We start from the raw sequence: 14,056 nt of genomic DNA, 5'->3' as shown, positions 1-14,056 counted from the left end.
GAGCAGGAGCTCCAACACTCCTTACTGTCTCCCTGTGCACACCACTGTTTGATTTTGCCCAAAGTCATCGAGCATGGACTCAAATCCCTGTATGAATTTTTTCGACCTGGGTCTATTTTGACTTTGGCCATCATCTCCATTTCTCGCTAACCTATCGGCTTTCTTCATCATCCCAATTGGATGACCCGATGACCCGTTTCCTCCCCACCAAACCCCCCCTGCGATTTCCCAATCGGTTTAGCCTCCTCGCCACGCTCGCTCTCACTCGCTCCTTCTCTCTATTTCCATCTTTGAGCTTTATCCCTTCATCTCTGATCTCCTTCATCCGCCGCAATCCCCCCGTGGACGCCAGGTTAGTCCAGGAGGCAGTCGGAAGGGGAGCGTGCCCGAGAACAGGCCAGCAGAAGCCGCAACCTGGGATTGTCAAGGAAAGGTGAGGCCTGGAACTTCTGGCTATTTCTTCCCTACTCCCTGCCGTTGAGAAGTTCTGTGCTGTCTGCTGCTTCTAGCCTAAAAAGTTGTTCTGGTTTACAAAATAAGATTCACTTGAAATTCTTAGAACTCTACAAGATTCTCCTAACCTGGATTCCGTGTTTGTTCAGTACAAACTATCAAAACCAGGTCGTTTTTTTTTCCTGATTTTGCCGTCCTCTCCTTGAGGATGTCCCCCCGTCCTGCTTCCTGATCCTGGCCGGGCTAAAGAGCAGCAGGTAATCGGATGACAGGAGATTTAAGCTCTAAAGCTTGCTGTGAAAAGATCTCCTGAGGGATTTGCAGCGGCACCTTCGTCTCTTTTTTTTGTCTCTGGAATTCAGCTTTTTCAAAAAATATCAGGAAATAAATTAAAATTTACGATATGTAAGACGTTTTCTCGAGAGTTTCTTTGGTAGAGCCCAGGAGAAGCTAGTTAAGAACGATGCTAGCTCATTAGCTCACATGGAAAATAAGTCCAGGAGGCTTTATGAGCAGCTAATTAGTATTTGGCTAATTTTTTACTATTTTTTTACGTTTTTAAAAAGGATAAAGGTCAGCTAATTAACATTTCTACTAGCCAGTTACTTATTAGCATGTGGAAAATGAATATAGATTTTCCTGCTCAGTATTAGCAAAAATAAGTTGTGATTAACTGCATTGAATTTCTTTTTCAAAAAACAATGTTTTATTATGTTGCTCAATGATGATAATGGTTTGATGTATGTTTTCCTTAAGTTACTTAAATTTTAAAACCATTAAAGTAAAGAAGTCACCTACAGTAAATTAAGGAAAGCTCTCAGCGAAATTCTGAGACCACATCGTTGTCAGATATTTTTTTGATTTTGAATATTAGCATTCGCACTTTTTTTAGGTATATATTTGGTATAATATTTTTAGGTATAATTTTGAGGGGAGAATTTAAAATTAAATCAATATTTTGTCCTCTTGGTGTTTTTACGTAGAATGTTAGCAGATTTCAAAAAGACAAAGATTGGAGTGTCAATTCTAAACATTTGGGGTAGTGTTTTTAGCCATCAGCATGGGGGAAATAAGTTAGAGTTTAGGATTTTGTTTTTGGCAAAAATATGTGATTATTACATTTCATTCTGAGGGGTATCCGCAGATAGAAACATGCGCTACGTGAGAAGACGAAGAGATTTTCTCTGTGCCAATTAGCACTTATGCTAGCTCATTAGCTCTGAGCACATGGAATATAAGTCCCAGGTCGTCTGTGTCTTGAAACGTTCAAATTGTTTCACCGATTATCGCCGATTCCAATTGCACGCTTTTGCAGATACTTTGAGATACTTTTGAGATACTCTCCAGGTGTTTCGCTAAGCTAATTCAACCAAAGTACGGAAAAGGAGCAATATGTATGAGTTCTTAATTAGCGGTTTTGGTTTTTCTGTTGAAATTTTCAGGCGGCCAAAAGTTTTTCGCCACCTTTCCCTTGTCGTCAGAGCGTTAACAGTATTAGACGGGATTACGTCCGTCAGGTACATGTCTAATCTTTCACGTTCAAAGGTATCCGGGGTCATTGTATCTAGGCCGAGGCTAAAGTCATCTTAGCTTGAATTGAGGTCGCCATAGAAACGTTTCAAGTCATTAGGATTTGAGGAATTGTGACCCTGGACTATTTTTTGTACACTACTGGTGTATAAACACAGGAAAATGAATCAATGAGATATGTGGTGTCGCATACATGTTAAGTTTCAGAAATGGGAAATCGGGAGATTTTTTTTTTCCCGACGCGATTATTATTATTATTATTATTATTATTATTATTTAAAAAGACAACAATAAAATTCGTTTTTCAATCTACTTTATTGTTGTTTTATGTTTACATGTGATTATTACAATGTTTAATTATACCAAATTTTCTGGTGTTCTTTAACATAGTCACATGTAGCACTTTTATTCGTCTGCTGCTCTCGAAGGAATGAGATCACGTGGAGTTCGAGATTATGATTGCAGAGTCTCGATCAAAGCTTTTTCCGGTGCAGAACGGCGAAAAAGACGATGATAAAAACTATGGATAATTTGGCTACATTTTAATTGGCAAAACTTTGTTCACATAAAAATTTCGGCGACCCAAAAAAAAAAACAAAAAAAAAAAAAGAAATTTTCAGAAATCAGTAGATGCTCTCAGATCGGTAGGCGGAAGAATCGTAGCCAAAGCGATAGTCTCCCGACCAAATCGGGAGGTTTAACAAGTGTGGTGTCGGTACTCAACAGAGTATCAGCAACAGCCAGACAAAATATTGAAAAAATGAATAATCTTGTAGATTTTATTTGATCACATTTTTTAACCTTTGTAGCATTGTTTCGCAATTGTCTCGGGAATTTTTAATCGTAAAAATATTTGACAAAAAATATTAGAACTAAAATGTTGTATATGCCAGAAAAGAACCCTTAAGAATTTAGGAAGAAATGTAGTAGTTTAAATCAAAAAATCTAATTTAATAATTTATTTTAGGATTATCTTATAGAGTCAGTTACATTTTAAGGAAAATGTGTTAAAATGATCATAATTCCCCCCAAAATACTCGAGCAGATAATTTATATTTGTTTAAATATTTTTCTCATTTTTTTATGTATTTTACAATATTTCATGATGCATGTTAAAATTTGAGGAAACATTTTGTAAAATAGGTTACATAGTATGTAATTCTATTGTGATTTTATAAAAGAATGCAATATTTGGGTGGGCCTTTTGTTTTCTACTCAAAAGGGAAATTGTGTCTTCATTTTCCTTATGCTGTGATTATGGGAGTTTTTCTTTGCCCTCGTGTAGCTTTCAAATAACGGGATGTTGTAATAATGGTATGTGCAGCCCTTTGAGACTTTTTGTGATTAAGGGCGTCACAAAAAAACATGACTTGACTTGACTTGACTTGACTTAGAATAATGATCGTTCCATGCCGTAGTGTTTGCGTCTAGTTGACCGATAGGAATTGTTTTAAATGATATTTTTCCCCTTTTATTAGTCAGTTTAAGTATCATTATTAAGCAATATGTCAGAATGTCACTCATTTTAAATACTTTATATTAGGTTAACAGGATAAAAAAGAAAAAAAAAGAAATATATAAATATATATACACAGTATATGGACAGCACAGCGACGCAGTGGTTAGTGCATGTGCGGCAGGGTTCTGAGGTCATGAGAACCTCCTGTGTGGAGTTTGCATATTCCCTCTGCTTGCGTGGGTTTCCACCAGGCACACCAGTTTCCTCCCACATTCCAAAAACATGCAGCTCAGGTTAATTGGCCGGTCCAAATTGTCCCTAGGTGTGAATGAGCGAGTGATTTGTCTGTCCCTGTGTGCCCTGAGACTGGCCGGCAACCAGTTCAGGGTGTCCCATGCCCACTGCCCGAAGATAGCTGGGTTGGGCTCCAGCACCCCGGGACCCTACTGAGGATAGGCGGTGAAGATAATGTATGGATGGATATATAATATATATATATATATATATATATATATATATATATATATATATATATATATATATATATATATATATATATATATATATATATATATATATATATATATATATTATATCATATTATATATCCATATATATATATATATATATATTTTTTTTTATTTTTTTTTTTTTTTTTTTTTTTTTCACACCAGGAAAATTATTAGCTAAATGATCTCAAGTGGATTTAAATGTTTTTCAAGTCAAGTCATTTTTACTTGTATAGCCCTCAATCACAAGGAGTCTCAAAGGGCTGCACAGACCACAGATTGTTGCAAACCACAGACATCATTACACCATCGGCTGATCCATAACCTACATGAGGGCAAGGAAAAACTCAAAAACCTCAGCATGAGGAAAATGAAGAAACCTTCAGATGGGACCGCACATGAGGTGATCCCCCTTCCAGGATGACCAGGCTGCAACGGATGTTGCAATCACAAATGATAAACAGATATCGTCAACAGGAAATATAGGTTATTCTTATGCTATAGAATAGAAGTGTGTTTTAAGCCTCGATTTAAACAGTTCCACTGAGGTTGCAGATGGAATCTCAGGGGAATGGAGAACGCTCTTCAACCTGCAGATATCTTCTTGGCTCTTGGGATCACTAGTAGACCAGGATTTTCATAGTCTCCCGACCAGAACATTGGGGGAAATTAAATCTGCTCATTCAACTGATGACGACAGCTATAGACGTCAAAGATACAGTGGCTCAGGAGGTAGAGTGCTCGTCTAGGGATCAAGAGATCGCAGCGCGAATCCCGGCTCCTCCGTGTTACATGTCAAAGTGTCCTTGGGTAAGACACTGAACCCCTAATACCCATAATAAGCAGGTTAGCGCCTTACATGGCTGCACGGCCGCTATTGGGAAATGTGAAGCACACTGTAAAGCGCTTTGGGAAGTCTTGACTTGAAAAGCGCTATATAAATGCACATCATTTCATTTCATACATTTGACCATGTGGGAGAGGGGGGAAATAAGTTCAAAACCACCCCACAAAACAAAGTCCTTAGTCGTTTCTTCATTTCTGGTCTTTCTTCTTTTGATTTTTTATTCCAAGTTCCCCAACACTAAGGTCCCCTAGCGACTGTCAAAATGGCCGCCGAGAAAGCCGAGATCGACGCCTTAAAAAAGGAATGCGACGGGCTCCGTTCCAAGATCGAGGTAAGCTGGCATCGACCTGTCAAATACGCGACATAAACTTTTGTGTCAATAAATATCATTTAATTTTCAATTTCATCTTAGGCGGCTCGCAAGGCCGTCAACGATAGCAGCATGTCTTCGGCAGCGGGGGGCGTGGCCTCTGTGGGTCGCGTCCAATTAAAGCAGAGGAAGACGCTCAAAGGTCACCTGGCCAAAATCTACGCCATGCATTGGTCGGCTGACTCCAGGTGAGAAAAAATACAGCTTATTTACATGTTTTAGACTCCGGAGTTGCTAGCATGCTAAGCTAACAGATGCGGGGGGGGGGGTTATTTGCGTGCAGGCAAATGGTGAGCGCGTCACAGGACGGAAAACTTCTGGTGTGGGACACCTTTACAGGCAACAAGGTGAGTCGGAAAAACGGAGACTGGATTCGTTTTTTGTATCAACGTGGCATTAAACAACACTTTGCTCAAGCTATATTCTGCTAACTTTGGGCTACTCTGGACTATCATTAAATAAAAGGATAGTTGCTCTCCAGCTCAGTAAAGTTCAATGAAGATTTTTAAGATTGCAATACCAAAAAATAATAAACTAGATCAAATAATGTAAAAATACTGAACATAATTTGGATGATTTGAATCATTATTTTCTTACTTTACCATAAAAAAGGAGAATAGCGTAGGACATCTTGTGGACAGAAATACGGTAACACCCAATCAGTACTTCTCATTATAATTACATTTTAATGTGCTCCATTATTAAAAACAAGGGAAACCAGCATACTTACAATTTATTCATGGCAGTTGACCCCAAAATACTGTATGTCTTTTGAGATGCAAAATATTTTGGATAGTACTACTACAAATTACAGTAAAATGTCCTTACTGTTCAGAATCCAGTATCAGAATTGACACACGCAGCTGCCTGTCAATGCTGAGGTAATGGGCATAACCTGCCCCTTTTTGGGAGTGGTCAAGAACCCCCAAATTCAACCCAAGCACCCCCAACAATTGTAGCATTTTTAAAACTCTCTTTTCCTCATTAAGGGACAGTATAGGTTTATAAAATACGATGAAAAACACTACATTAGAAAATAAAACAATACAAAGTAGAACAAAACAAAATTGGGAACAACACAACATCGGGAATACTCCACTGCCTTGAAAAAGTGCAGTAAATTTCATTCCTAGCACTTCATCATAGTATCCCTGCAGTGTTTCTGCAGTAGTATTTTGGTAAAATGTCTGTATTTTTGCTGTAGTTTTTTTATGTAGTATTTCTGTTGTCATAAATTTGTAGTATTGCTGTAGTATAACTATGATTTTATTTTTGTAGTATTTTTGTAGAATTTCTTTTGTATTTCTATAGCATTGTTGTACTTTTATTTTGAAGTATTTTGTAGTATTTCTACAGTAGTGTTTTTGTAGTATTTCCATAGTAACATTTTGGAGCAATTTTGTACTGTAGTTGTATTTTTGAAGTGTTTCGTTAAAAATATTTGTGTGGAAGTATTTTTGTAGTATTTCTGTTGTAATATATATGCACCATGTTTGAATTACAGTGTTCTGTACTGGTATTTTTGTAGTTATTCTCTTGTAATATTTCTGTGAGTAAGTATTAGGGAAAATATATTTAGCTAGAGATGAAATATTCAATTTTATCTTTCTATTTTTTTGCAAAAAAATAATAATTTCATAAACTCTGTGCCTGGTATCGGTATCGATGGCTACTCAAGAGTTTGAGTATATTTCTGAAAAATGTCGACCATCCTTTCTAATCATTTGCATCTTTTTTCTGCCATGTCCTTTTCTAGCCACTCATGTTAGCCACTTGGGAACTATTGCTTGCCGCCAGTCACTAATGTTATGGTTATCTGCTCCTTTTTTTATCTCTGCCACTTGCCTAGCCGGTCATGCAAACCAACATAGTTGCATTCATGAATAATCCGCTTTTTTCCTTCTGTTTCATTCTCGAGCCAATAATGTTAGCCACTCAGATGCAGGCTTTTGCTGGTTGCTACCCACTATTGTTATAGGTGGCTGTTCAGTGTAAATTAAGCTTGCTTCCTCTTTCTACAGCTGAGTGGCCAAGTTTAGTGATTGAAGCACCTAGTTTCTTTTTTCCCCACTGTTTTCCTTTCTAGTCACCAATATTAGCCACGTTGCGGTAGGCTATGGCTCGTCATTAGCTGCTATTGTTAATGTGAGTGGCTCAGTGTAAATAAATCTTTCTTCATCCTTATACCGCTGAGTTGCCAAGTCCACTGATTCAATCATCTGGTGCTGTTTTCCACTGTTTCCTTCTCTAGCCATGATAGTAAGACTGTTATTGTTCGCTGAACCGTGTAAATAAAGTTTACCTGGTCATTAAGTATCACTGGTCCGCTGCAGTCGAGTTTTTTGATTCCGGGACTCAATGTTTGACCAATTATGCTTCGCTTTTGCAATCTTTTTAGTCGCTTATCCCGCTAGCTGCTAAAGTTAGCTACTCACATTAACATTTTTCGACATTACCATTTATACCAAGTGGTATCCTTCGGTCTCCCGTAGTCTTTTTGCACAGACTTCAGCTCCATTCTAAAACTGGACACGCTTTTGTGGTAAATGACTACACACGGTCACATTAAGTTCCAGATGCATTTTTGTGTTTTAGTTAGTAGCCGTCCCTCTGAAGTCGGCCTGGGTGATGAGCGTGGCTTTTGCGCCTTCTGGGAACTTGGTTGCCAGCGGCGGCTTGGACAACATGTGTACCGTCTACAACATCAAGGCTGCCAGTCCCAAGACCCTCAGGGAGCTGGATGCTCACACAGGTGACAAACCCCCAAAAAGCTTAGTCTCATACGAAGTATAACAGAAAAAAATATTTTATTTATTGTTTTTTAGGGTACCTGTCCTGCTGCCGTTTCCTGAGTGATACGGAGATCCTCACGGCCTCTGGCGACACCACCTGGTGAGCCGTAGCCACCACCAGGTGAAACCAAAGCGGTTATGACGTCCCTTTCTTGCCCCCAGTTGCCTGTGGGACCTGGAGACGGGCAAGCAGAAGGTGATTTTCACCAACCACATTGGGGACTGCATGTCCCTGGCGCTGTCCCCCGACATGAACCTCTTCATCTCGGGCGCTTGCGATTCGCTGGCCAAGCTGTGGGACATCCGGGAAGGCGCCTGCAAGCAAACCTTCATCGGACACACTAGCGACATCAACGCCATCGCTGTGAGACACGCACAAAACAAGCCAAAAAATGACAAATTTCCATTTATTCTTGTTAAAAAAAACACTTTTTATTTTGACCTCTATTGCCATCACTGGCACTAAAGGAAATAGTCCAAAATAGTCCACCAATGTTATCTTATCTTGTGTGCTTCTGTTATTTTGATGCCAACATATATTGCAAAATCTCCTGCAGTTCGGAAATTACCAATTTCCTTCTTTCCGTTCTTTGAAAAAGTTGAAAGTTAAAAAAAAATCTTTAATAAGTGTGTGTTAACAATGCCCAACTGAGTTCAAAAAGCCCTTAGGTTTTATTTCCATTGCTCCAATCTGCTTTTATCTTACTTTTAGCTAAGCTACAAACGAGTCTATTCGAGCGTATTTAAGTCAAGTCAAGTCAAATTTTTTATATAGCCCTTAATCACAAAAATGTCTCAAAGGACTGCACAGGATTACAATGACACACTTACCTGATCTTAAACAGACATGCAGGCAAGGAACAACTCAAAACCTCAGCGTGACGAAAAAGAGAAACCTTGAGAAGGGACCTCACAAGTGTTATTCCCCTTCCAGGATGACCAGGGTGAATTACACTAAAAAATGGACGTACTTGCATGCACATCATGATCGAGCTGACTGAGGCTGCAATGATGATCGAATCCAGAGGATGGCAGCTACGAGTAGAAAAGTTCAGAGTTCTGTACAGTTCCCTTAAAAAATACATATTTCCAATTTTGACGTCTGTAGCTGTCCCTGGCGATGAAGGGAATGGTCGAAAACGTAATCATATTATAGTCATATTATAGTGTGTACTTCTGTTAGATCATATATAAAATATAATGCAAGGCTCCCTAACCAATTTATTTCAATCCTTGTTAAAATACATATTTCTTTATTTGATGTCCATAGCCGTCACTGGCACTAGGTCCTCAGGGAGTTGAAAAGCGCTATATAAATGCAAACCATTTATCATTTAAAGGAAGTGGTCTGAAACAAATCAATCATACCGTATTGTGTACTTTTGCTAGCTTGACATTAACATATAATGCGCAATCCTATCGATGTGCTAATGGTGACTGACCAACATCCTAATATCCAAGTTACAAAAACATATATTTTTTATTTTGACAACTGTAGCCATGATTAGCTCCACCTACCTGCAGTTGGCCCCACTCTTTTGTCACCTTTTCTGAAATGCAACGCCGTCATGACAGGCTCAGACAATATCACCGCCAAATTGTCCAATCCTATAAACCGATTGGTCTAATTTGGGTTATTATTAAATCACGATGTTCTACCAACACCAAATGACGATGCTCATATTGCCCCGCCTACTTGCAATTCTTTATGGACTGCAATTACATAATTAATGGGCTCGAACGATTGCCCCTAAAATTGTTTAATTCAGCTAACCATTTTAGGTTATTTTCGACATGCGAGGTTCTACTAACACCAAACGATGATACTCGCATTGCCCTGCCTACTTGTAGTTTGATCAGCCCACTTTTAGGTCTTTCTGAGTGTTAATGCCGTCGTCACGGGCTTGGACGATTTCCCCTAAAGTCGTCTAATTCAGTTAACCATTTTGGGTCTTAATTGACATACAATGTTTTATTAATACCAACTGACAAGTCTAACGTCAGCTCCGCCCACTTGCAAATGGGCCCGTCCACTTACAGGTTGCCCCACCCACTTTAGGTTCTTTCTGAGTGGGAATGTCAATGTCACAGGCTTGGAAAATTGCTCCTAAAATTATTTAATTCAGTTAAATAATTTTAGGTTGTTTTCTTTTTACGATCTTCTACGAACTCTAAACGAAGATGCCCACTTTCAGTTCTTTCCGAGCTGCAAAAATGTCATCAAAGGCTCTGAGGATTGCCCCCTAAATTTGTCTAATTCAGTTAACGACTTTGGGTTATTTTCGACCTACGATGTTCTAGTAACACCAAACAACCATGTTCACATTGCCTGACCTACTTGCAGTTTTCCCCGCCCACTTTAGTTCTTCCCGAGCTGCAAAATTTTGTTAAATAGGCATGTTCAAATTCTCGTTAGGTGCAAATGAGCGAGTGAGGTTTGCCATGCGACTGGCTGGCAACTAGTTCAAGGTGTCCCCTGCCCACTGCCTGAATACGGCTGGAATGGAATCAACCCTAGTGAGGATAAGCGGTGCATAAGATGGATGGACGGATGTTCTACTAACACCAAACTGCGACTCTCACGTGTGCTTCGCCAATTTTAATTCTTCCCGAGCGGAACGCATTCCACGGGCTCGGACGACTGCACCCGCTAATTTTCTAATTTAGTTAACAGATTGATATATTTTGGGTTATTTTTGACCCATGTTGTTCTACACCAAATGACTTTGCCCCACCCACTTTCAATTCTTCCCAACCGGCAACACCATTATTACGGGCTCGGAAAACTGCAATTGCAAATTGTCTAACTCGATGAACCGATTGGTCCGTTTTGGGTTATTTTTGACTTATGTTATTCATGTTTGCTCCGCCCACTTTCAGTTCTTCCCGAACGGCAACGCGGTGATCACGGGCTCGGACGACTGCGCCTGCAAGATGTACGACCTTCGCGCCGACCAGGAAGTGATCGGCTACCAGGACGCTAGCCTGAACGCGGGCGTTACGTCCCTGGCGCTGTCTAACTCGGGCCGACTCATCTTTGCCGGCTACGACGACTTCAACTGCCACATTTGGGATTCCCTCAAGGGCGAGAAAGTTGGTCAGTCACGTTTAACTTTTCCTTTGTTAAAATAAATATAAACCACTTGGACATAACTTTAGGAAATTTGCATTGAATCTGTTATTTATTTTACTCACATTCAATTGCAACAGTTACAAAAAAAAAAATTTTATCATAAAATATCTTTGCAGGTAAGAAAAGAAGCTCAATACCAATTTGTTTCGACAGATACCCATACTCAACTCTTGAGTAGTCTGTGAAACGATACCAGATACTTTTACCTCTTAGCCTAGATGGTAGGGCGCCCGCTCCGAGACTGGGAGGTTGCTGGTTCAAACCTCGGCCGAGTCATACCTAAGACTTACAACATTGGTACTTATTGCCTCCCTGCTTGGTGCTCGGCATTAAGTGTTGGAATTGTGAGGTTTGGTCACCCAATGACTAAAAATGGCTGCGCCCTGTTTGGCTGCGGCTGCATCGGCTCGCTACAGTTTAACTTTACGGGTCAGGTGTATCGACATTTCGTTCTGTGGGCATTGTTACAAAGAATGACAATAAAAGTAAATTCTTCTTCTATAAAACAGAAATATTTTTATTCCCACCAAAATAAATTTGCAATAAATAATTTATTCATTTTTATATTGAATTGCAAAAGTTACTAAAAGGCAGCATAATACTGGTATTGGCCACCCATGCGAGTACAGTCTTGAAAATGAAGTTGGTATCGCAAGTATAAACACAAAATCTTTGGTTGGATCCCTTATCCACACGGGTTGTAGGGGCACGATTTTCTGGGGTGTGTCTTGGGCAAGTACAGCCTGGTGGCGCCAATCCCTCTCCAGGCCAACAAATACTTGAAAGAATAGGTATGACCATTTCAATAAAACAGTGATTAAAATATAGTGAATATATACAAACCATAATATATATATTTCTATTTTGCTAAAAATAAAGGATCTATAAAATGTATTAAAAATAGAAAAATATACAGGACAGCATATACAAAATATTAATTTTGATTTTTTTTTTAAGGATTTTTTTTTAAGTTTTTAGATTGTCTTTTAGAATACGAATTTTTATGTTACCCCCCAAAAAATTTGCGACATTAAATCTTTTTTTCAATTTTCCTAAAAAATGTGCTCAAAAAAATCCTCAATCTAACCCGAAAACAGTCTTCGGCTGCATTTTTTGCCCAAATTTTCATGAAATATCTTTCTAATCTCTAATAATTTTTCTCCTGCTTTTATTCTATTTTTGCAGGCGTCCTGTCCGGCCACGATAACCGAGTGAGCTGCACCGGGGTCCCCGAAGACGGCATGGGCGTCTGCACGGGTTCCTGGGACAGCTTCCTCAAACTCTGGAACTGAGATAGACAAAATTAAGAAGTGATTTTGAGGCGTCTTCTTCTATGCAAAAATAAATAAATTAAATAAACATAAAAACCAAAGTGGGCACCAAGATGGCTTGCAAGCATCCACTGTGGAAAGATGTCAGGATTTGAAGTCACTAGAACAAACTATGAAAATATTTAAAGAGGATTTGATAATAAAAGAAATAATAATAATAATGATATTAAAAATAAATTGGAGTGTAGGAATGCAGACGTGTTTTTACTGTAAACTAGGCCTGCACTTACTTGTATGTATATAGGAAGCGCTAGATGCTCTCATTTATATTTAATTCTGTCAAACATTAGCGTCAACACTATTTTTTTTTGTCCTGGGCTGCACATAATGACATCATCCCGGAGGGTCCTCCCACTACAAACTGCATTTGCAGCTCCTCTGTAAAAAGAAAACTTTCTAATAAATGTAGAATTCTGCATCCAGGGCCTGTGTGCGTGTGCAGTGGTGTATTCAATGCCATTACCGAGATCCGTGCCGATACTGACCTTGTTTTAGGTATCGGTACTCTGATTATTTCTTGATTCACTATCGCCGTTTCACCCTAACGATAAGACCCAGATCAAGAAAACATTTCTACTTCTCAAATGTATCAAACGGAAGGATTGTGCAGTTTAAAGCATGGAGAGTGGATTATATTCACCTTTTTTCTTTTTTCAAAAAAGAAAATGATCCCCAAAGTATAACATCGCATGGCCCTTTGCATGTGACGTCAGGATGGGAGCCATGACGGACGGCAAGAAGCACTCTAGGTGACAGCATTTGAATGAGCATTTGTGTTGAAACAAATACCAATAACCACGACAGAGGAATATAACCGTCACTTTTTATGATGGTGATTTATTGCTGTGCCAACCTGCAAGGTTCTAAGCCCGATTTGAAATTTTATTGTATCTCTTTTGATGACAGAAGATGGAAATGGAGTTTGATTGACCTTCCGTTTTTACTTTTTCTCTGCATTATTTTGCCAATGAAAAGCCCCGCGATCCACTGAAAAGAGTTCCGCAACCCGTTGTTTTTCAGATAGTTCTATTACACCATTATCTGTATGAATAATTTTTTAAAAGTATCTGATTAATAATATCAGATATGTTTGACTGATTTATTTACCTAACTTGCCGTTAGTTTTTTCTCGCTTGTTCTTTTCTTTTTATTGTATTTTTATGGATGTTCTGTGGTAAACATTCCCATATATATTCCTAAAAAAAAAAAAAACATTTGTTTCGTTTATATCAATTAAATTACTTTTAATCATTGATATGCAGGGCTTATCCTCTAGGGTCGCGGGAATTAGTTTTTATATTCATTTTAATGTACGGTACTTTCTTACAAATGTTGCCATGGTAAACATTCCCTTTATTTTTATTTTATTTTTCCCCTTTTCAATGGTATTTTTTACATCATTTGAGTTTCAATTATTAAGTATGTTTTTTATCCCCCCAAAATGCATTTATTTTTTATTTTTCAAACAACCCTTTTTTTATTTTAATTTTACTTTCGTTTTTCTGAATATTTATTATTTTTGGTATATTTCTTCAACCAAAGTTTACATTGTAAACATTTCATAAAAAACAATTATTATATTTGTTTTTGTTTTTTTTTATGTATCTATATTGAGGATAAGAGGTTTGCAAA

The 14,056-nt window shown here is 38.5% G+C and overlaps 1 protein-coding gene across 1 annotated transcript; it reads left to right on the top strand.

Moving 5' to 3' along the window:
- Nucleotides 1-247: 247 nt before the first annotated feature.
- LOC148370881 (guanine nucleotide-binding protein G(I)/G(S)/G(T) subunit beta-3-like) lies at nucleotides 248-12,847 on the top strand. The gene is made up of 9 exons (XM_088328674.1): nucleotides 248-433; nucleotides 5,026-5,129; nucleotides 5,211-5,356; nucleotides 5,452-5,515; nucleotides 7,764-7,920; nucleotides 7,994-8,060; nucleotides 8,123-8,324; nucleotides 10,841-11,057; nucleotides 12,279-12,847. Exons 2-9 carry the CDS (start codon nucleotides 5,061-5,063, stop codon nucleotides 12,383-12,385), a joined length of 1,029 nt encoding a protein of 342 aa, XP_088184800.1. The 5' UTR covers nucleotides 248-433; nucleotides 5,026-5,060; the 3' UTR covers nucleotides 12,386-12,847.
- The last annotated feature ends 1,209 nt before the right edge of the window (nucleotides 12,848-14,056 follow it).

Source organism: Urocampus carinirostris, chromosome 2 (genome assembly GCF_059441175.1).
Source record: "Urocampus carinirostris isolate Australia breed hairy pipefish chromosome 2, RoL_Ucar_1.0, whole genome shotgun sequence".
Lineage (NCBI taxonomy): Eukaryota > Metazoa > Chordata > Actinopteri > Syngnathiformes > Syngnathidae > Urocampus > Urocampus carinirostris.
This window is presented reverse-complemented; position numbering and strand designations above follow the sequence as displayed.